This window comes from Mixophyes fleayi, chromosome 4 (genome assembly GCF_038048845.1).
Source record: "Mixophyes fleayi isolate aMixFle1 chromosome 4, aMixFle1.hap1, whole genome shotgun sequence".
In the NCBI taxonomy this organism is placed as follows: domain Eukaryota; kingdom Metazoa; phylum Chordata; class Amphibia; order Anura; family Limnodynastidae; genus Mixophyes; species Mixophyes fleayi.
Window position 1 is genome coordinate 143,871,163 of NC_134405.1, and position 25,318 is coordinate 143,896,480.

The following is a 25,318-nucleotide window of genomic DNA, read 5'->3' on the forward strand; positions in this document are numbered from 1 at the left end:
GAACACAGCTCCAGACTCACGTTCTATTTACCATGGCTGCACTACGCCTCATTGTATATCGCAATGACAATATTAAACCTCTCCTCCTATCCCCTGTATAATGCTTCCAAGCCCAATAATACCTGGAACAGTGATGGGGAAGCATCTTTGGACATAACCAGTATCACCCCAACACTACAGAGGATTAATTTGGATTCTGGTGAATCACTTATTAATCATGATAAGAACCCTGCCTTTTAACTGCTCTTGTACTTGACTGCTGAATTCGGGAGTATAGAAGGAACAAGCTATGCTCCTGACCATACTGCATCTGGTCTCCTTTGTGTAAATACTGTACTTTGACAGCGCACATCATTGTTAAAAAATAAGGTAATCCTCAATGACTTTAAAACCATTATTATTCATAATTGTACATTTATTTATTATGATGAGCTCTGTCTAATATATAGACTCTATATATTCTATCCAGCTTTCTATATTTCACAAACCCATTGATAATTTGTTTCTCATTTAGCCCCAGCATTATGGCATACTGGCATTCATCCCTTTATTCCCATTTACACCAATATCTTGCAACTAAAAATCCCTCCACATATCACAGTTTCACTTAGGCTATTTGATGCAATATAACATATACTATTAAAAATAAAAGTACTCACATGTCATTGCTTTAGCAGTAACTACAGGACCCTCTATGTCTATAAAGATGGGGTTGATAGTTACTGTGTACTCGGTGCCATGCTGCAGCCCTTGAATCAGGTACTGAGTGTAGCTGTCGGCCAGGTTAATATTTTGATCATATCCCTCTGTATAGTTACAAGAAAATTGGTATAGGAAAAAAACAAATGTTTTCTGTGAAACATGGATTTAACAATTTAACCGAGCCTGTAGGATATCTTAATTACTATCAAAATAAGCCAATAATAAAAGATTGTTTGAAGAAATATGAAAATTCAGTCAAACATTAAGGATTTTAGCAAGGTCTGTGTCCATTCAAATTCTAAGGATCAGTCAACCAAGTCAATCAAGTCTGAATTCTTATTTCCCTGTGATATTCCTAAGCAGAACATATTTATCCCTTCCAGCAGTTAACATTACCTAAAATAACATAATTTACACTTATGTTGTGTAAATTATAGATGAAAATTAGAGATTGCATTTGGCTTGGTATTTCACTGATTTATTTGCAAAAATATTTGGAATTCCTCTGAATCCTAAAGTGTGTATTCAGTGCATCCCTTGGTCATACACTTGATTGACTGATCTGCTATTATTAGTGACTGTATCCAGCATGCTTGATTACATAAAGTGTTCTAAGATTTGTTTTTACCTGCAGATGACCAAGTAAGCCGATAGCCTGTGGCCCCCCGAACTGAAGTCCAGAATGCTCGGATAGTTCCAGTTGTGATGTTCTGTAGTGACAAGCTTTTTACAGAAAGCAGCTTCACTGCAAAATATACAAGCTGTTGTAGTGATATATATAGACTGACTTAGGCTCATACTGACATTACAACAACTCACACCGCAAACACTGCAAACTCAAAACTGCATGTGTAGTGTCCATTAATCTGGGATATAATAACTAGATGAGTGAACTTTCTGCAAACTTGTACTAATGATGTCCTGAGATAAGCAGGTTTGAAACAACATTTTTCAGATCTGTGTCATGAATTTGAAGCCACTTTTCCATAATCATATAAATGCAGCATGAATGAATTCCATAAAATGCAATCATCATTTATTGAATTTATATATAACATACATGCTTGTACCGACAAATGTACCAATGAGAATACTCATTGTTTCTTTCCTTTTGGTTTTGATTGTTTTAATGTGTATTTATGTTCTGAATAAATGTAGAGTTTGGTCTATTACTGATATAGTAATATTATGGGGTGCTGCTAATTGTGGGAAATTAACATTTTAATTTCCCTCCAGCAGCAGAAAGGTTAGAATCACCCCTGACCTTAGCATTAGTGCTTTTGGAATAACCAACTGCATAATGGTGACTTTGGCTAAGGAGTGAATTTTCTTTACATATTTTAAGAAACCAAAGAAGATTATATGCAGAACAAATTAAAAAATGTAATAATCAGCTGCAGGAGCAGTGTCAAGGTGCTTGCTTCACCTATAAAAAAGCTAAATAATGAAAAATGAAATTATGGGAACACAGAATCAGAGTCAACTGGCAGACATAAATCAGTTGTAGTGTGTGCCTCTTCATATATTTTGTGTATTGAACCATTGACTTCAAAAATTGGTTGAGTAATTATAATTAGATATGTTTTACCTATTCAAGTCAGTTTGAAACCCTTGAATATTTGGTCAAACCACTCTTGAAAATACTGAAATGAATTTGGAGTATATTTTATATAGCTGTCAACTTGAATTTGAAGCTTGAGTTCAAAGTTCACATTCACAGCTCACAGTTAAAAAAACATTAAAAAATAGTTATAAAATGTTGCCTTTTCTGCATGTTCAAGATTAACTGGCTACATTTATAATACTGTTACCATTTTTTTTTTCATTTGAGCTGTGAGTATTAATCTTGTTAGGTTCCAAGTTCTTGTGGAATAAAAGTTAAAAATATTGTACAATGTAGCCATTTAAGTTCAAACAAGCTCAGACAGGGCTGAACCTTTTGCCTTGTTTGAGTTTAGCGCACATTTTTAGTGAATCTAAAGAATTTATTGTGAATATTCAGACTTTAGAACTGCTTCAAAAACCACTTTTAAACAAGTTCAAGCATCTATAATTATAGTGGTGTGTCAGTGTAAAAGAAGTAACTAGTGTTATTAAGACTTGTGCTCAGCAACTGTCAACACTATTCTTCAGTCACCTGCAATTTCTAAACTGAACAAAATAGTTCACAAACTGGTTTGTTAGTACAAATCAGCTGAAATCCAACAAATCCAATAGTGCTGAATCTATTCACACATCTCTCATTTGAATATTGATATTTGACTCTCCATTATATATCTATTATTTATTAATATTTATTTATATAGCTACAGCATACGCTGCAGAGCTTTACAATTGGGAACAAACATAGAAAGAAAACAAGAGGAGCGATAATAAGATAGAGTAGCCTAATTTAATAATATTTCACTGAAACTATTTTGCCAAAGTCTGTAGCGAATTATATAACAATACTTTTCTTATTGTGCAATTTATTACTGCATCCATCACAAACAACTGGGTAGATAGTCTATAAGGAAAGTAACAATTAAATAATACTTGTGTTCACAGGCTGCTGCTAGAGTTGATAGTATGTAATGCCAAATGTTGTACAGTAAATGGTATCTAACATTCAGATTTTGTGGAATATAACTAATGATATTATGGGGATGATCCATACAATCCTCTATTGGATTATGTCAAATGTTCAGCACAGCTTGGTTATTTACTATTTGTGTGGAGACCATCAAATATTTTTAGAGAAACACATAATACATAATAAAATATAACACTACAGCAATATGCAGCAACTCCGGGGGGTAAATGTATCAAGGTGAGAGTTTTCTGGTGGGTTTGAAAAACCAATCAGATTCTAGCTATCATTTATTTAGCTACAAAATGATAGCTAGGATCTGATTGGTTGCTATAGGCAACATCTCCACTTTTCAAACCCGCTGTAAAACTCTCAGCTTGATACATTTACCCCCAGATGTTATTATTGCATTTTAACAACTCATTTTGCAAACATCACCCTTTTCATTGCCAACCAAGTATCATATTGCACTGCCTTATATTTATTCTCTACATTATATATAAAAACAATTGATATCTGGCAACAGTGGAATGCAGGAAGTGAGATATACTTTGCTGTAATGCAAATAAGCCTTTCCATATTCTACTAAAAATAAAATCAATAATCAAAAACAATAAGCAGCTTATAAACTGTATTGGTCTTTAAACAAGATCCAGAGAGCTTCCTTCTGACCACTTTCTATGAAGATCATTCTAATTTTCTGCTGTATTTAAGTTAATCAACTCACTTACATGTATGTCCCACTGCTGAAACAGGTTGGCTTGGCCCTTCAGGATATACAGCGTAGATACTGACAGTGTATTCTTTATCTTCCTCTAAGTTATCAATAGAGTGTGAGGAGACATCTCCATTTAAAATGTGTTCATATGTAAACCCAGGTCTGTTGGCTAGGACCAAAGAAAAAGTTAAATCACACAGAAAAACATTTTATTACAATTTTAAGATCCTGTTCCAGGCTCTCTGCAGCTGCAAACGTGGCTCTATAGCTGTTGTGGAACTAAAGATTCAGTGTTCTCTGCCAGCCTCTGAGGGGCATGTATTGAAGGACCTGTAGTGCTACAACAGCTCGAGAACCACAGCCTGAATACCTCTGTTACAGACATTCTGTAGAAAGCAGTATAAGCTTAAAGTTTGCAAAAAGATAAAACAGTTCATTAATTCACAAAACTTCCAAGAGTTATGTTGTTACTCAGTATTTTACTGTAAAGGCAGTTGTGTTTTGTGTTACTTACACCTTGGGATATAGATCTTGTATCCATCCAGTTTTCCCAAAGGAGGAGTCCAGGACACCTTTAAACCAAACAGCCCTTCATCTGTGACGCGGAAATTGGTTACAGGGGGCACACGAGCTTTCAAAGAGATTTACATTAGACCAAAAATTAGTCTATGTGTTTATAAACATTTTGTGTGTATGTGTATATACATATATATATATATACATATATATATATATATATATATATATATATATATATATATATATATTTATATATATATATACACACATACTGTATATATGATAAAGTGTACAGATTTAAAGAAACAAAACAACGCTTATATTTAATCCAGTTATCGTCATAACTAACCCAGATATAAGCATCAACTATAATAAACATCTTGGAGTTACATAAATTAGACAGGTGAGAGTAATTGGTGTTTCTTGCCTTTCTTTAAAGCCTTGCTAAACAAGAGTCTTTCTCAAGCAGCATTTAGCTGCTAGTTTCCTGGCAAGTCATTATTTCAGCGAACACCTACTGCAGAAGGAACCATTGTGACTGGCTTCAAGTGGTATCTTTCTCTTTGTCGCAATAGTTTCTCAGTTCCCAAAGAGAATGCTCAACTATGAATGTTTGAATATTTGATCTGTATTCATAAGTTCGAAAACTGTATGAAATACACAAGAATAGTCTTGTGTGGTCGAAGAATTTAAGAGCGGCATAGATAATTTTGATGCTGAGAAAAATAAACTGACCAACCACACTTGTTTCATATGTTTAATCTTTTAAGCAGCAGATCATATGTGAATACAGTTTTGACAATTTTTAAAAAAGCTTATTGACTGCGCATTATGGCCCATGTTATATAAGCTAATTACTCAGTTATCCAACAATTAGCTTATAGCAAACAACAAAACAGAAAGAACAAGTTTATTATTTGTTAGAAAGTAATATTCACTATAGCAGTGCACTAAACATCAAGACAAATTCAGAAAGTAAAAACATACTTGTTTTCCCACGAATTGTTACTGACTCCCCAATGACATTTGGGTAGGTGGCGAGCACTGTGAATAAATATTCAGTGGTTGGCTTCAGATCCGTCACCAACAATGTGTGCTTGTCACTGTCCAAAATAATCTGATACAAACAAAGGAAAACAGATATTGTACACTCTATATTCTGTCAATAGAAAACATATTACATAGGTTGTGTCTGTATGGCTCACATCTGTGGGTTATACAGACACAACTAATATTTGGAAGTTCTGTGCAGAACAGCAAAGGATCAGTAACCTGTGACAATATAAAGACAGCTAAATGAGATGAATATTTCCCAAACTTGCCTCAAGACAAGGGCTGAACTGATGCCTGTTACAGTATAAAATATAATGACATTTGTTTGAATTACTGGTGTCAGTTGTCTGTAATTTTCACACTGCATGTAGGGGCTCATGTAGAATCTGAAATGGAAGTGCAAAATGCGCTTTTCTATCCTGTGCATGTACAGTAAAAAGGAGGACATCTAAGTCTGTATGAAGACTGTGTTGTATCTCCCCATTGCACCTCTCTACTTCTAGACAAGTGGAACGGGGGATGGAGTGGATCTAAATACATTTTCACAAGGGCATTTTCACACACCTTACTAGCTATTTAGAGTAGGAAGTGTTAGGACTCTGTCCTTCATTCTGAATTAGGCCTGCAGTACCGCTGTGCTACCAGAGGTGCTGCTGTTGTACCTTAACAGTTTCTCTTTGCCTGCAAGGCGTTAAGTTTTCATCATCTGAGCTGGATCGTGGTCATCTGTATCTGGCCTTTATTAGACTGCCTTTTCCTACAGACTGGTGACAGTTCATTTTCCCTTGTCTTGTTGCTATTGGGCGCTCTGTGAAACTCCTGTTTGGATCTGGACTTCTCTCTGGTATATTGTGGAGCTCCCACCTTACGACCCCTGGCTTGCCTGACCCTGCTTTTGCCTGATTATTCCGTGGATCATCCAGTGCTTCATGCCTCCTGGCAAACATGTGCCTCAGTCATCCTGCTAAACCTGAACCTGACTTCATCATTTGTGACTGAAATCCTGGTATGCTGATTCATCTGTCAAACCCGGTAATAATGGTATCCTGCTTTATCTGTTACACCAGGACATCAGTCTTTCCTGCTCCAGCTTCCAAGCAAACCTGCTTATCTTGACAAATCCATGTTCAATAATAAAGACATTCTGTTTTCACTACCACCACTCTCCTTCCTAGCAGGAAGCAGGCACAGATATGCCTCTTAGGAGTTGCATCTTCTGTACCTGCTTCTCCCCCTGATCATCAGCATGGTCCTTGCAATTGCTATACATATATATATATATATATATATATATATATATATATAAAAAAAGTAAAAAAAAACGTCAACTGAATAACTTCCCCACCCAACCCTCCCCCAAACTAGCTCTAGTGCTGCCAGCCTGTCATAATATTTATCAGACCTAGATCGATCAGCACCGAGCTGCAATCCCTAGGGGATCTTCCTAGCACAAACCAGCCCTGTGCTGATATAACTAAGTCTATCCCACACCCCTGGGTGGTGGGAGTGAAGTAATAATAGAAAGAGTTAATTTTCCATTTTGTACTTTGTGCATTACAGGTCTCAGCATACAATCTGGGCATATTGGCACTTGTAATATTATAAGTGCCTTCATACCTATGGCTACCAAGGCATGCTGGCACTTGAGGAATCACAAGTGCCAGCATGGCCTGGTACCCAGAACCTGCTGGGACCTTCCTTTTATTTAAGAGATTTTCTACTTTAGCAGCAAACTATGGTTAGCAATTAATTCTGTTGACCCCTTGGAACCATCACCATTTATTGATATCGCCGTTCACAAGTCAGGGGAGAATTTGAATCCATACCAGTTTGAAATGTGTCTCACCCGTGGAGGCACTGCTGAAACTTGGTTTATCACCAGGCTCAAAACAGAGCAGACATATATATTGTATATGTATATTTTAAAATACTTATTTTTTACTACCTTATATTTCCTTCCGGCTAATGTGGATATACTGAATATTAAGTTTAAAAAAATATTATCCTGCCATAGAAGGGATAGAGTTGACTGTATGGAGAATATTTCTAGGCTTGAGAAATTGCATGCACTTGTAATCATAAATATAAAGACATACATCAGATACAGTTGGATGCTCCACTCAAAAACCAGGTAACAACTTCTTCTTTTTGGTATATATTAATTTCTCCAAGGAAGATAAACACAGCACATGCAATGACCACATAAAGCTGTTTAAGTTTGAATGATGTGAATCTTATGTTAAGACAGAGCAAAATTCAATGCATACAAAGGTTAATTTAATATACATAACCAATTTCCAATGTGTTTTTTTTTTATTTTCATAAATCATTGACACAAAGTAAAACTCATCCGTTGGCAGGTTGGTACTAAATTTATTGTGCAAGGTATCCTTAAGGGACAAGACAATGCCCTGTAGCTAAATGGATAATCCTTTTGTGTGGGTCTCATCTGATGTTTTTTCCATACTAAAATGAGCACTGCTGGATAGACTGTGATGTCAAGAACTAATCATGTACCTTCGTAAGGAAGGGGGTTAACCTGGGTGGCAGTATATAGTCTAGGTAGAGCCTAGTTCTGAGTTAGTCTGCCATGTAGTTCTAGGGTTCTAGTTGTTTGGCCTGGAGACAGTGGCTAAATGTCTCAACTATATCCCAAGAGATCAGAAGACAGACCCAGTTAATGGACTGAAAGAAAGATGAAGAACTAAATAACTGAGAATCTACCAACTTTCAACATGGGTTATACGCAGATACCAAAGTAGTTGTTTTATTTTTGACACAGAAAAGGCAATATGCGAACTTCAAAAACTTCAGACCTGTGTGTGCTTCACTTTTTGTGCAAGTGCACCTACTTGTCCGCCAAGCACATTTTACTCGAACTCCCACTTTACAGCCTTTGAAAACAATTTGATAAAATTAATCCACACCAAAGTTAACTACTTACTCTTTAGAACCATTCATATCTAATTTAAATGTCTTAATTTCTCTCCTTAAATATTGTTCCATTTGGGTTTATTTAGGTCTTAAATTTATGAGAAGAGTGAATGGACATCAAGATTTTTATGACACGTGGCACTGTATGCTTACAGGTTTTCTCAAACTGCACCTATAAATGTACTTTCAAGCAACGGTGCAAAAGGCATCCCATTAGATCTATAGGAAAAATGTTGGATTTCCAGCACCTCTGACCAAATGAAAACTTCCATGGAGGAAAAGTTTGTGAGTCTACACGTAAAACTGGGAACCCCTTCCTAATGGCAATTTCTCCACCCCTACCACCACATTAAATAATCCATTGCCACAAATTAAATATAATTTTCTCATTTTAGTTTAAAACTAGGAACAGTTGTGCACCTAATCCGCATTTGGCAATCTGCACTTTACCTTTGGACAACTTTAGCCTCCCCACAGACAATGCCTTCTTGGCCCACAAATCTATTCGCTTACCAATAAAAACAAATGTATTTGCACAAAAGTAGTCACAGGTTGTTAAAAATTAGCATTTGCATTAAACTTAAGCACATTTGTAAATGACCTTTACTGTCCACCAATAGCACATATAATTGTATGATTTGACCGTCTATTGCAGCGTGTTACACAAGTGCTATAATGTGTCTCCTGTCTAATGTAAACTAGCTCTGTTTATATATTATATGTGCTAGTGTCAATCTGCTATCTAAACTTACACTTACCTAATACACCAGAATGGTCTTATAAAGCATTCAGAAAATGAACAAATGTCTGATGCACTTTGCTCATGTTATGACATAATTACACCTGGGGCTCTCTTAAAACAAAACAGAAGGACTTCACTTGTTACTTATTTCCACTGCTTACCTGTCTCTGGTCATTTGTATTAATACGTCCAGAAGAAGTCAAAGAATTAAGGATAACTTGGTACCCAACAACATCACCTGTGGCCGGGCTCCACGTGACACGCATGGAATTGTAACTCGCCTCACTTACAATGAGATCTCTAGGGCCAATAATTTTTTCACCTGGAAGAGCATAAAATGTTGTTTCAAAGACAAATAAATAAAATTGGTCTACCATAAATAAGCTTCCAGTGGCATTTATAGTACAAATACTTGTTTGTATGTAAAAGTTAACATGCCGTGATATTTAAGATAATTAGACAGTATAAGTTTTTAAGTTGAGTCTATGCAAATCATCTCCTGTAATTCCCCATGAATTGTTTTATGTAACTGGCTGCTAAACTATGCACTTAATTTAGACATTCAGAAAGAATTTCTTAATTAAAAATCCCTGCCACCCCCCCCCCCTTTTAATTTGTACAAAATGGATTCACCCCTCCTTAAAAGTCATTTGTCATGCATACTATAGCCTACTCTGCACACAAGGCTTATTTTAACCATTGTGCAGAAGAATGAGCCCTATAAGTGAACCTTTACCAAGCACCCAGTAAAGAGGGGTAAGGCTATTTTATAGATACCGTATATATACTCGTGTATAAGCCGAGTTTTTCAGCACATTTTTTACGCTGAAATAGCCCCTCCTCGGCTTATACTTGAGTCAATAAGTTTCCCCAGTTTTCTGTGGTGCTCGGCTTATATTCGGGTCGGCTTATACTCGAGTATATACTCGTGTATAAGCCGAGTTTTTCAGCACATTTTTTATGCTGAAATAGCCCCCCCTCGGCTTATACTCGAGTCAATAAGTTTTTCCAGTTTTCTGTGGTCCTCGGCTTATATTCGGGTCGGCTTATACTCAAGTATATACAGTATCCTAAAAAAGTGGAGTTGTTTTCAAATTAATAGAAGGTCTTGAATTTGGACACGTACCTGGAGTGTTTTCTTTTATTTGTGTGAATGTTAGTATTATCCGCTTTGCAATAAAGATAATTTCACAATCTGCATTTCATTTTTTTTTTCTTTTATATTTTACCAGAATAAATTTATATCTTTAGTTGTTGTAGTTTGGTTTCATTCAAATCTATTATTGTTCTACAATTATTCTCTCATCTACATGGCCCACAATTATGTCCATTTTATTTGGGCTTATGCTTAAGCAATATAGCTCAGCTGACTCACTTTCCACAATATGTTTGATTGGTCTTGGAGGCTCTGAGGCAGTGAAGCAAACTCTTCTTGAGATCCTGGGCAGCATATCAAATAGGGACCAGTAATCATTCACAAAAATGACATGTTCTTCACTAGGAGCAGAGGCAATTTTTATCAGCTCACTTTTATCTGCATTCTTTATACCTGGAGAAGGCACAAATAAAAGATTAAAACATATAACAGGTCTATATACTTTTGTTTTACTTAGCAAATTCTCTATATTACTACTCACTTACATTAGAATGAAGACAGCAAGTCAAATGCAGTGCACTTGTACACCTGCTGTTATTATTGATAGTTTTTATATAGCACTTACATATTACACACCGCTTTACAATTTGACTAGAATATTTAGTCATTCACATCAGTCCCTGCCCCAGGCGAGCTTACAATCTATGCTCCCAATCACCACAAGGATACACATTTTGTCAGAAGCCAATAAACAAAGTATCTCTTTGGAATGTGGAATGAGACCTGAGCATCCAGAGGAATCCCAAATACGAGGAGAGTATACATGGTCGGAATCGAACCCATAATCCCAGCACTGTGAGACAGCAATGCTACAAATGGCACCACTGTGCTGCCACCTGTTATTTATAGCTGTACAAGAAATGTATACATTATATACATAACAAAAACATACTAGTAGGTTAATTGGCTGCTATCAAATTGACCCTAGTCTGTCTGTCTGTCTGTCTGTGTGTGTGTGTATGTTAGGGAATTTAGACTGTAAGCTGGGGCAGGGACTGATGTAAGTGAGTTCTTTGTACAGCGCAGCAGAATTAGTAGCGCTATATAAATAGCTGATGATGATAATGATCTCATAATTAGAAACCAAGAATAGCTCCAAAACCATACTTTCACAGTTATTATACAAACTTGTCTGTATTTACTGATCTGTCTTGGAAATAGTAACCCGTGTTTTTAAATGATAAACTTATGTTTCTTTTATGATTTTTTTTCTGACATAATACATTACAGTTTTATACACTGTTTAATTCGATCACAGCTTAGCTATAATACTGACCACATGTGTCAGAGCTAGATGTTTGACAATTAGGCCAAATGTCCAGATCATTTCAAGCCCAATAACAGTAATCAGCCAATGTCTGTACACACAAGACAAACAAAGTGCTAAATATATATTTTGCATGAAGGTAATCAGATAAAATGATCCCAGTGTAAGTATGAAAATGATACAGCTTTAAAGTATATATAATGAACTGCTGTAGTAATACTTCTGTTGCTCGCTACTCTGTAAAACTGGTGACATCTGACCTCTCATGACCCATGCTAGTATAAATGTGTATACAAGTGTGGAGCATATTCGCAGGTTATATATTTTCTCCCACTTTAGATAGAATTTAATAAATATTACAGGAGGGTTTGATATTTGATTGAATCTTAAAATTATGTATTCAGTGATTCACACACAATGCTATTTCATGCACTCACAATATTTTTGCTGACAATATTTTCTCTAACATAGAACTCTCACCAACCTATAGCAAATAATGTCACGCCTCTATCTTGCAATTGTTGGGCTTTCTCTTCTACCACGTCACCAGATTTACCATCTGTGAGTAGTAAAACAATCTGTTTAGGAAAGAAACAGAGACACAAAAAAACAAAAGTTATGGTAATAGTGAAAAATGAAACCTAAAAAAAGTGGTAGCCCTCAATTTTATTCTGAGATTTTAAGGTCGATCAATGTATAAAAGTTTTCAGGGAATGGTTGGCATTTTTTTTTTCAGAGGGATAAGCAGAATTAGGTGATCTATGGTACCAAAGCACCCCGCCCTTACAGGTGTATGAATGCAGTTGTATCCTCTGGTAGGATGTGGTTATGTCTATTTCTGGTGTAATTTACTATAAATAGGACTTGCCCTCTCCATTTCCATGGACAAATGCCATTTTACAGATTTATGCCTGATACTGTCCCTAGTTTCCAATGTTCAGCAATAGCACACTACAATTCCTCTTAATCTGCATAGTGAATGCAATTCTTTCTAGATCCTCTTATGCATCTTTAAAAAGAAGAGTGATCGGAAAAGTAATTACCAGGGCCATCTCTTCCATTGGGCACAATGGGCAGGTTCCCAGGGGCCCTGCGGGCAAGAGGGCCCGTCCGAGGCAGTGCTGTAAAAAACAAATCCTGAAAAAAAATAAAAAATGAAAATACTTACCTTGCGGTCACGTCAGCGGCGATCCGGCTCACTCCCTGGTCCCCTCTTCCGTGCTGTGCTCGCAGTGGAGTGATGTCACGCCCAGCATTCACTGCGAGCACATCACGGAAGCGTGCAGAAGAGACAAAACAGAAGAGAAAAAAGAAGAGAAGGGGATCGGACTTAAGGTAAGTTAAGGGGGCCCATATATATATATATATATATATATATATATGTAAAAAAAAAAGTGATTATATATATATATATAATCGCTTTTTTTTACATACATATATATTTTTTTTACACACACACACTATTATATATGTATATAAAAAAATTAGGGGCCCGGTGCACTGCATTGCCCGGGGGCCCATAAAGTAGTTAAGGTGGCCCTGGTAATTACCCTCCTGTCCCTTTTGTCAGCCATCCCATGAAAGGTCTCCTAAAACAGCTAGCTCATTTATTGATTTATAATAGTTTCATTGAAATAAGAAATAAATAATGTTGTTCACTTTTTCAATGAGAAAAAAATTAAGGCATATAAAGTTGGGAAGAAAGTAACAATATTGAATGTGTTATTGAAAGTTTAACAAGACAAATAAATAACATAAAAGCATCTCCTACTCAAAAGATATCTTGTATCCAGAACATTTTAATAAGCTTTTGTATTTACTTACTTTGGGTACATCTTCTCTGGAAATAGATGGATTAAATACTCTGTCTGCCAAAAAAGCAAGGGCATCTCCAGTCTTAGTGTTACCTCCTTTATATTCAATGTTCTGGAGAGCCAGTAATACCTCCTGTATCGATTCATAATCTGACAACTCAATGCTCATCCTGGAATTATCAGAAAAAGCGAATAGATTTACAATCATTACGATTATCAGTAAATCACACAAAAGCCATACAACATAAGGGTTTATCTCATTAACAAAGTTCAAAAATGTATGTGCATGTAAATTACTGATGCAATCTGTACCAGTATGGACTCAAAATTGGACATCCTAATATTATAAGGCCAACAGTGCATATACTGTTATGTTGTAATCTAAGATTACATTAATAATTTAATCTAATAGTAAAGCGCATATTTTTTTCGAAACTGGCAACAGGCTATCTTCACATTACTGGCTAGTAGTCACAGATGCATTGTCCACCATATCTTGCGGTTTATTGCTATTCACTTTTTCATCACTCACATTGGAAAGGTTCACTGTATTGAGACACGACTTAGCAGCAGGAAGTTTGATTCATCTCTGGCTGTCAATATCCTCCCAATAGTATATCTCTTGCATTAAGAACAACTTTAATTAAGCAAGCTTTATAATATGTATTTCATCTTATTTAAGATAATGATATGGACATCCTGTATGTTTGATCACCAATATTTGTTACCTTGTGGAATCTCCATAAACAGCAACTCCAAAACGTATTCCTTCCTTCCCAAGCACCTCTGTGTTCTGAAAAGAGCTGATCATACTCCTAATGAAGTCTTTGATAATCTGAAAGTTGTCTTCTCCCACGCTCCAAGACTCATCTACTAAGAACAAGATATCTGCCGTCTCTGCAGACCTGCAGTCTGTGGAAAAGTAAATTACACTTGTTAAACTTAAATAATTGGATGAATGTGGTAATTGATATTTTCTGTACACTACAATCAAGTGATGTGATCTATATGCAAAGTAATTATTTTCACAACAATCTTTTATTGAGCTTAACATTTGCTAATCTTTTTATATCAAATAAAATGGTAAAGAGTCTAAATCTAAAATATGTTTCCAACTTACAAAACCCACTGCGTTTTACAGCTGTGCAATGTATAAACTGTTGAGCTCTAGCAGGTGCATGCTTAAGCATACCAAACTCTGCCTTGCATTCTATTTGCGCATAAAACATATGTGCTTTGGAACTACAACGATCACATAGGAGAATCTTTATTTTTAAACGATAGCTACGGACTTTGCACACTAGTGTAAATTGTAACTAAAAATGTTCAAAGGAAAAACATAGCATGATGAAAACTATTGCAGAGGCATAGTATTATCATGAAGCTGTCAATATTAAAAAACGATCAGGGATTCTTTCAGGTTATATTTTCAGGACCAAAACAGGAGCAAACCTGGTCGAGCAATCTCTTCTAATAGGCCAATGGATTCGTTAGAGTATCAAGGACGCAACTTATTAAATTATAGATTTAATATACAAAAAATAAAGGGCATTCAGATATAAAGAAAAATAATGACTAGACAATTATTATATTGACATAACAAGCAAAACAGTTTAAAATAAAAGAGATAAACGTACAGAGCATAACTTACTTATAATCTGTATGCCTGGGGCAGGCAGAAAAGATGGACAGTCCTTCAATTAGATTGATTCCCCAAGAAGCTGACAGTTTGTTCCTCCAGAACACAGGTTTTTAATCAACATGAAATGGGATGGTCTTCACAGGGGCAGTGTTTAATGCTAATAGGGGACAGGGATGTCCCCTGGGTGTCACTATACTTTCCTCCCAAATATTCCCAAAGTCTTGACCTGTGGGTAATTCTTCACATATATTTGCCAGAGAAATAACTCCCCCTTCAATAAACCCGTCATAATCTCCCGCACATTTAAATACCAAACATGATGGAATTATGACAATGTGACATACCTATTTCAAAGATATGTGATTTTAGCTGTTCACGGATACCCCCCATACTTGTTATTCACAACCCTGGTGTGTTTTCTGCTCATCGGTATGTAGTGGCACACAGATTTCCCAAAATATGAAAAATGAATTAATTTCCTTTCAAGTTCACAATTCTATATACCTGCATAAAGACCATAGAGGTTTTATACAAGAGTCTCCAAGATTCTCACCTAGGCATATGGCTCTCCAATTTACACCTAGTGGTTAGTTTGTGTTTACAACCCTATTGAAAGGAAGTCAATTAGCTAGGGAAATACATGATCAAATACTATATAAATAAATGATGATGATGATACAATGGATGTCTGTGATCTGCATATCTTAAGCTGGTCTCTTCACAAAGGGTTTGCTTAACTTAATCACCTCCTACTGGGCTCATTGTTTCATTTAAAAAAAAACATTTGGTCACACATTTATCTGACTTGAAGATCAGGTTCATTTGTATGTAGCCATGCAAAGTTTTATTTGGGCCCTGACATTCAATATTCTATTTCACAATATCAGATTTATGCTCTCATCCTGACAAGGTGTAAAAAAATAAAAATGCCATGTATACTGAACTGAAGTTTTGTTATTTTATTGCATTAAGCAATAAACAATCTTTATCGCCTTTTGCAATATTTCCCTTGCACTCCGACCTCTCTGCATTCAGACCATGTTGTGCCTATAAGGAACATTTTGTGCCTTTATGAACAAAATAACATTTTTCAATTGAGGTTACAAATATGCACACCTCCTACTCCTTTTAAAAGCAGATGCCAGATAAGAGTCTTAATTTGCTTAGTATACTGTAGATTGATGACAACTTTTATTGTAAACTAAGTGTTAAGTGCTTTTTTTTTTGTTTGGTAAAGGTGAGTTCTACCAGGTTAACCCTTGGAATGCCAGTGTGTGATTTGTTGATACATTTGATTAATAAGCTGTGTGTGCTTGTATTTACACTTGTTAACAGTCTGGAGGTGTGAAGAGTTAACCCTGTGTGTGCTGGTGTGGGTCTTGTTAGTTTGAGGATAACTAGAAGCCTGTGTGCCAGTGTGGGACAGTATATTGGGGTCCTATTGCCCGTACTCAATAGGTGGTGGCAAAACCTGAAGTGTCTGGGGGTGTGAGAGCGCTGTGTTGGGGGCGATTCCGTAGGTCTGTGATAGGTAGAGAGACTGTGTGATAGGTAGAGAGACTGCGGGCTGAAATTGTGTGTGACCTCATACAGTGAACACCCCAAAGTGACGGCAGCTGGGAGCTGGAGAATTTGCAAAATGTGTATGATTTTATTACATACTTACTTTTCAGCATTTTTCCATGCCAGCCTTATATATATATATATATATATATATATATATATATATATATATATTAGGCTGGTATGGAAAAATGCTGCAAAGTAAGTATGCTTTAAAAAATAGAAGTGTTAATAGTTTATTTTTATCAATTAACAAAATGCAAAGTGAAAGAACAGAAGAGAAATCTAAAGCAAATCAAGTGTGACCACCCTTGGCCATCAATTCTTCTAGGTACACTTGCACAATGTAGGTTGAAACACAGTCATTAACTGAAACAAAGACTGTTGTGTAGAAGGCTTAAACTGGGGCAGGAACAGCCAAACTCTGCTGTAAAGGTCAGGTTGTGGAAGATAGCTTCATGTCACAGGTCATACACCAAGACAAGACTGAGCACAGCAAGAAGACACAAGGTAGTTATACTGCATCAGCAAGGTATCTCCCAAGCAAAGATTTCAAAGCAGACTGGGCTTTCAAGATGTGCTGTTCAAGCTCTTTCGAAGAAGCACAAAGAAATAGGCAATGTTGAGGATCGTAGACGCAGTGGTCGGCCAAGGAAACCTAGTGCATCAGGTGAAAGACACAACATGTTTACTTCTCTTCAAAACCGGAAGTTGTGCAGTAGTGCCATCAGCTCATAACTGGAAAAAAACAGTGGGACCCAGGTACACCCATCTACTGTTCAGAGAAATCTGTGCAGAAGTGGCCTTTATGGTAGAATTGTGGCCAAAAAGCCATACCTTCGACGTAGAAACAAGGACAAGCGCTCAACTATGCACGAAAACATAGGAACTGGGGTGAAGAAAAATAGCAGAAGGTGCTCTGGAATGATGAGTCAAAACTATGAACTATGAACTATTTGGATGTAACAAGTTTGTTTGCCGAAAAGCTTGAGTGGTAAAATAATGAGTGTCTGCAGGCAACAGTGAAGCATGGTGGAGGTTCCCTGCAAGTTTGGGGCTGCATTTCAGCAAATGGAGTTGGGGATTTGGTCAGGATTAATGGTGTACTCAATACTGAGAAATACAGGCAGGTACTTATCCATCATACAATACCATCAGGGAGGCATCTGATTGTCTACAATTTTATTCTGCAGCAGGAAAATGACCCTAAACATACAGCCAATGTCATTGGTGGTAGTCTTTTTCCTGGCTCTGAAAATCCCTACATACCTTACAGCGACAGTACAATAGCAAAGACTATAAGAGCGACAAGCAGGAAATGTAAACTTACCATTTAACAGACAGGCACTATTTCCCCCAAGTTGAATGAGCAGCATATGTGAAATGCGATTTTAAGATATTGCTAAGACACGCCACCTGCATTACATTATACAGATGGCGGGTCCAGACATTGCAGCTTTAAACCCGCATTTTCACTCTGCCCATTACAACTGACCTAATTTGTTCCTATAGCGATTTCTTAAAGTCACATTTCACATGTGGTTAGTTCTCTAAGATGTTTAGAACAACTTCCCTATCGAGTTCCTTCAAAAACTGTGTGCAAGTGTACCTAGAAAAGTTGATGCTGTTTTGATTTGATTTACATTTTTCTTCTGTTCATTCACTTTGCATTTTGTTAATTGATAAAAATAAATTATTAACACTTCTATTTTTGAAAGCATTCTTACTTTGCAGCATTTTTTTCCACACTTGCCTAAAACTTTTGCACAGTACTCAGTAGATCCATGTGATCCTGTGTTCAGGATGGGATAAAATGTCCAGACAGATATTCATTCTTTTCCCGCATGTGTGAGTTCCTTCTCACCAGTCAGGACCACGGGTAGTGGTCAGGAAGAGTACAGCTGCCATAGGATTTATGGTGATGGTCATCTAGGTTTGGGATAGGAAGTGCTTTAAATCCTATGGTGATATGCAGTAAAAGTGTTCACACTTAATCTGGTTACCTATGGTCAAATCTCGTTGATCAAATTGGCCTAACAGCACTGTGTCCAGCAAAACATTCACTCTGATTTGATAAATCAGCATGAAATATCTGGTAAGCTGGTGACCTTCATTTACACATGTATAAGTGTAGTTAATAGCACCTGTACTTTGTCATGCCATCATTTCATATAAATGATCAGTGTGCATGCACCATATGTTATTGCTGTATAATCAAAGTAGAACTAAACTTTAAAAGGCACATATTATATGTAAGAGTCACCTGTTTCAGGTCTATGCAATTAATAAACGCACAATACAGTATACTGCAGTTGTGCTCAATTCTTCAATCTAAACCTTTTCTAGAGTTGCTAATCTTCTTATTATGGTCTTTATCAATGTGGACAATACTGTGATGACGTTGGATGCAGGGACGACTTTTGAATAAATTGATAACATCTAGAGTAAATGTTAAAACTAATAATTGAGTAAAAAAGAGCTTTAGCTGTAGTTACACTTTAAAGCAGATACACTGGCTTTGTAGAGAAGGGATATAATTCTCCAGTGAAGTAATGGTAGACTGTATCAGTGGCTATAGATCATATATTTTTAGTGCACCACTGTCATATGCTCCTAAAATGGTGTCATAAATGCACAAAAGTTCAGAATATTCCAATATTATAAATCACAGGGAACTAATCCCATGGAGTCAGGCGCTTCCCTTCTTGCTCAAAGTACAATGTCCTGCTACATATCACTATTTTAATATTTTATAATTTAATTAATCATTACCTATGTGCTGATAGCATGTAATAATCTTATTTTACAGCATACCTTCGTGTTGAGCGATCGCTGTCCATTTGGTTAAAAGAGCTGTGAGGGTGAAAATTCTTAACTGTAATAATATCTTCATAGTGTTAAATTATGTCACTGATCTCAGCTTCTATTATTCTTAATGTACAAGTCCTGGGGAGAAAAAAACAGTGAAACAGGATAAGTTATAGACACTTTGCACTGTGCTTTGTAGGATAGTTGGCATCAAGTGGGTCTGTTATTTGTAGACTAGCAGACTGGCAGGACAATTATCTGTCTCTTTTAGGGCACAGGAAGGAATTTCACAGTATAACCTGTCCTTTCACAGACAAAGTATACACTTTTACAATAGCCAATATTTGTATATATAGAACAGTGAATAAAGCTGCACCCTTTTTAGAACCTACCTGGTTTCAGCTAAGTCTGAAGCCTGCATACACTTGTTTATCTTATCACCTGAGTCTGTTTATCAGGACCCATCCAAAATTAAATCAGCAATAGAAATTCTTCTCTCGCCAGAATTTATCAATAAGATGCCCAGCACCCCGGCGATACTGGCCGGCAGCTGTCAGAGGAGTCTTACCTCATGCCATGCCAGTGTAGTGTCCCTCAGAACGTGTGAGCCGACTCACTGGCTTGTGCAATTCATCTTTGAGCGCAATGGATCCTTACTGCAGCCTACGATTTCATTTGGCAGACTGGGCATATGTACATAGTTAATGTACAATAATGGCGTGCCATTCTTGAGCACACATAACAGCGTTCGATTCACACTTTGGACATCTCAAAGGTGTATGTTTGGCTGTCATATCACTTGTACCAGCTACAGATTTGGTGTAAGTGCTGATTACTAGTAATGATGTTCACATATGCATGTTAGAACTGGGTTTGCAATCAGGAGCAACTGTAAAAATGCATTTAGTGTACAGTAGACATTAATTACAACCTAATAGATGTATTTTATGGGGGGAAAGAAATGGAAAATAAAAATAGTTTTTATTTTTAATGTTTTGTCATTAATGACTATATTATTAACAGGTGACATTAATTGAATATTTTTTTTTCTGTACGTTCTTTTGAACCTTTATATTTCATATATATATATTGGATTGTAACAAAAACAACAACTATATCGCACCAGGATAATCCTATAGTTTCTAGAGAATGAAGCAAATATGTTTAAATATTCTTTATCATGCAACAATCAACCTAGAAATGGTGTTTACCAACATTAGTTTAAGCGCCCACTACACAAAATATATACAAATATACTGGAGGGACGGCACGTTCTGTCTCCCTGCCGGTTTTAACAGTTTACATCATTTCTGGTTACCTATTCAATTTACACATTTTAATATTTCACTACTCTAAAATATGATTATACTATGTGATACTATATTTTTTAATGTATATCAATAAAACTCAGATATGTTTCATCTTATTCTATTTTCCTTTAGAGTGCCCTATTAAAACAAACTTGTCCTTTGTTACCTCGCATATATTGGATTGTATCCTGCAGTGTTTTGTCTGTTACAGCAGAGTGGACTTGGGGCCTGATTCATTAAGGATCTTAACTTAAGAAACTTCTTATTTCAGTCTCCTGGACAAAACCATGTTACAATGCAAGGGGTGCAAATTAGTATTCTGTTTTGCACATAAGTTAAATACTGACTGTTTTTTTATGCAGCACACAAATACTTGATAGCTTATTTGTACACTGAAATTTAAAGTTGATATTTGTGTGCATTGTGGACTCCTCCTGTTCTAGTGGGGCTCATCCCCATTCTGTTCAGCATGTGCTGAATTCTCCTGGGGGATTTTGACCTGCAAATATGTGACCCCCTCCCTAAAGAATTACTAGCCAACTTTGCATTTCTGTGCCAGGCTATGTGTGTTCAAAGATATTACAGGGAAAGAAGTTCCTAGGAAAACAGTAACTCTGTAAGTGTCAGAAGGGGTTATCCATTCACCAAGAAAATCAGAGCAGAGAATAGGGTAGATTGGGGTATATACAGTAAAATCTTTTTATTGAAAGGAGCAAAATAGAGAACTGTCAAACAGACTTATCTTGAGGTTGAAATGGGCAATACCAGAAGTCGAAATAGAAATGTAATAGGATACAGACACAACAAACTGGACATATACAATTATACATAGTGGCACCTTTATAATGATACATAGGCAGGCACCAAAAGGTTCTTGCTAATTTCACTGTTTAGCTGCAACTTGGAATGAACATTTTGTTCTCTATTAAGTTATTCCACAACAGAAATGCAGGATTGTATTTTTATGTGTGTGGAAAACGCAACAAATAGGATATGTACTTCCAACGATCATGTATCATCCAAGCATACCACAAGGCAAGAAAAAGAAAAAAAAAAAAGATACTTTGGTATATTTTTTTTCAATGTGTGGCATTGCTTTTTCCCATAGAAAGATTAAGTATTTCCTAGAGTGCTACAAAGTAATGAACCTGCAAATGCATTAGGAATCTATGTAGAAATGTCTGCAATCAGAACCATAGCCTTCCAAAATAGAATCACGTTTTGTTTAATTCAGGCAAGAAAAAGGGTGTGTGTATGGCCTAACTAGTACAGAATGGTGTATTTATATTTCAGATAATTCCCAACAAATATATGAATAAGTAAAAACATAACAAATCAGACTGAGAACTTACATCAATGTGAATTAGTGGTTTTTTTGGTGCATTAGGTTTACGTATTTTCGTTTGTGTTCTTGTATTCAATTATTTGCATGTTGCCTTTGTTAAATGTATCTCTCACAAATGTAAAACTTTAACTGAGGATGTTGTTCGTCTTACTATAGTTCAACAGAAACAAGTGATGACTTCGAACTTTTTGGAATGTAATCACGAAAGTAATAACCATGTAAATGGATTAGGAAGTACTGAAATGTAGAATAGTTTTAAAAGAAAAGGAACTCAAAATTGAGGAAATTACAAAAGATAGACCCCTTAAGGCCAAGTTTCTTGGGCATAAACAATGAAACAAGAATGACACAAAAATATATAAAATTATATACTACTATAGTAAAGTTCTGACATTTGAGGTTATATCTTTCTAACACTTCTAACCTGTTTCTATTTTTTTTTTAAGAAGTTGTGATAGTGAAAATGTACAACAAACTATAACCACAATTACATATTGTTCTTTTTCTAATCATTATACACTTAGGAGCAGATTTAATTAGATATGCGAGGGAAAATAAGCTGAGATTTTAGTAAAACCTCCAAAGCAATGTGTCTCCATGGACTGACTGTGATGGAAGACATTAACAGCATTGTGACTGATGCAAGCCCCTTCTGTTTTGTAGATAACATAAATACAATGATACCTATTATGGAATACAAAGAAATGTGTATATGTCCAGTGAACTGGTTTAACTAATCTCAGTGGGAGAAAGAGGAGTTGAATTCATAGTTTATCATGAAGCTAAAATCCAAATAGCCTTAGGCTAGGTATACACTGCAAGTTTTTTAGCCGACTATTGGGTCAATCGAGCAAATGATAGTTGCAATCATCATCATCCACACTAATTCCGCAGCGCTGTACAGAGATCTCATTCACATTAGTCCCTGCCCCATTGGAGCTTACAGTCTAAATTCCCTAACATACAGACATACAGACAGACAGAGACTAAGGTCAATTTTGACAGCAGCCAATAACCTACTTGTATGTTTTTGAAGTTTGTAAGAAACTGAAGCACCCAGAGGAAACCCACACAAGCACAGGGAGAACATACAAACTCCACACAGTTAAGGCCATGGTCGGGAATCAAACTCATCACTCCAGTGCTGGGAAGCAGAAGTACTAACCACTAGGCCTCTGTGCTGCCCAGTGTGGCTCCTCAGGTCAAGATATTTCTCAACAATCAAATTGTATTCTGCACCTAAGTACCTATTGATTTTAGATTTATATTTTATATAAAAAAACATATGCATTATCCTTTTTACAATTATTGTTGTATGTTATTCATTGTAATCTCCCACAAGAACATAAGAATTAATCTCCATCTTGTGACATTTGGTACCAAGAGTGAAGTGTGGCACTTCAATTAATGACAGATAAAATTACTAGTATTGAAATTGTATTTATTGCTCTGCTTAGTATTTGTGCTGTGTTAGGGATGTGTCACGACTATGTGTTGTGCACCTGCTATCGTTGGCACTACTCAGAGGAAGATGCGGAATATAACGTGTCCCTGGTATTCATCAGGGACCCTCGCAAAGAGGTATGGACTCCGCTGCAGGAGACACACAGCTCACGGTCCTTCCAGGAGTCAGATAGCGAGATACGTGAGAAGAGTTGTCAGACAAACCAGGTCGGTAACTGTGCTGGCAATGGAAGTACACAAGGAATATCTGGAAGGATGATGAGACAAGCCGGGTCGGTAACGTTCTGGAAGCAAGGTACAACAGTGAGATCCAAAAGGGGTAGTCAAACGGTCCGGGTCAAAAGGCAGGCAGGAAGAGTTAGGAACAAGCTAAGTACTGGAACACAGGAAACGCTGGAGGCAGGTAAGACCTGATACTCTGGCACTGGTGTGCAATCAGGAAGCTCCTTATAAAGGCTGAGGAGTCAATGAGTGTGCAGGGGGCTGCGGCGCTGTCCTCAGCTGCCACCAAGAATCTCGAGTAGCGTCCCGTTGCCTAGCCACGGGATGCGCATGCGCAGACGGCCGCGCCGGGCAGTCAGAAGTTCCGCGTCTGGTTTCCAGGCTGGGAGGAAATGCAGGTGGCCGTCCCGAAGAGCCAGCGGGAAGGCGCCTGACAGGGTGGTTTCTTTTGTGTAAACTACCTAAAGGTTTTAGACTGTGGTAATATGTTTAGTGAGAATGTTTAAGTGGAAAAAACAGGAAAAGATAATCAAAAGAACACAAGTCCACTCCATTCATGGGTGTCTAGTTCAGGACCCTGGGCTCCCATTGTTTGCAAGTGTAATAAATATGTTGCACTTATACAATTGGCGGATCCTCGTTATGCCGCTTACACTGTTCTCAGCAAGGAGGTGCAAGGTTTAGCAAAGACATATGATACTGGGAGTGGGTTGGAAGTTCCCAATCCATATTGACAGCAAGGCGGATGCCAGCAACAGTAGTCAATATTTGTTTAATGAAGCCAAGGGAACGACACTCCTATGTGCCAGTTGCAATTTTTTGGCCAGGCCAAACACAACTACTAGATGCTGGTGCAAAAGTCTCACTTTACAGGTAGCCCATCATTAATTTATTTATATAGCGCCTCTAATTCCGCAGCGCTGTACAAAGAATATATAACACTCATGTCAGTCCCTGCCCCATTGGAGCTTACTGCCTAAATTCCCTAACACACACAGACAGACAGACAGAAATACAGACTAGGGTCGATTTTGATAGCAGCCAATTAAACTATCAGTATGTTTTTTGAGTGTGGGAGGAAACCGGAGCACTCAGAGCAGAAACCCACGCAAGCACAGGGAGTACATACAAACTCCACACAGATATGTCCATGGTCGGGAATTGACCTCATGACACCAGTGCTGAGAGACAGAAATGCTAACCACTAAGCCACTGTGCTGCCCAGTGACAGAAGCTAAACCGAGGGAACAATTAGTATATACTGGACAATTATGGGCAGCCACTGCCTACCAACAGAAACCATAATTCATGAAACAGGTGATGGTAGGTCAAGTCAATATGCAGAATTACAGGCTGTGAGTATGGTCCTTTGTGAAACAGAGGGAGATGTCATTATATATATACATACCATTAGGCAGTGTATAAAGGACTTTTAACATGGATGCCTACATGGAAAAAGGATCACTGGCATAAAAAAAGTACATGGAAAA

At 36.9% G+C, this 25,318-nt stretch overlaps 2 protein-coding genes across 2 annotated transcripts in view; both read right to left on the bottom strand.

Moving 5' to 3' along the window:
* LOC142150757 (collagen alpha-1(VII) chain-like) overlaps positions 1-16,792 on the bottom strand; it is a 47,669-nt gene extending 30,877 nt beyond the window's left edge. The window contains exons 1-11 of the mRNA XM_075205952.1: positions 16,783-16,792; positions 14,203-14,386; positions 13,485-13,644; positions 12,145-12,238; positions 10,613-10,786; positions 9,399-9,559; positions 5,496-5,625; positions 4,504-4,620; positions 4,003-4,158; positions 1,331-1,447; positions 660-806 (exon numbers count right to left, since the gene is read on the bottom strand). Coding sequence (XP_075062053.1) covers positions 660-806; positions 1,331-1,447; positions 4,003-4,158; positions 4,504-4,620; positions 5,496-5,625; positions 9,399-9,559; positions 10,613-10,786; positions 12,145-12,238; positions 13,485-13,644; positions 14,203-14,386; positions 16,783-16,792 — 1,450 coding nt within the window. The remainder of the gene's footprint in view (positions 1-659; positions 807-1,330; positions 1,448-4,002; positions 4,159-4,503; positions 4,621-5,495; positions 5,626-9,398; positions 9,560-10,612; positions 10,787-12,144; positions 12,239-13,484; positions 13,645-14,202; positions 14,387-16,782) is intronic.
* Positions 1-25,318, bottom strand: part of UCN3 (urocortin 3) — a 460,199-nt gene that overhangs the window by 426,286 nt on the left and 8,595 nt on the right. The window lies entirely within an intron of this gene.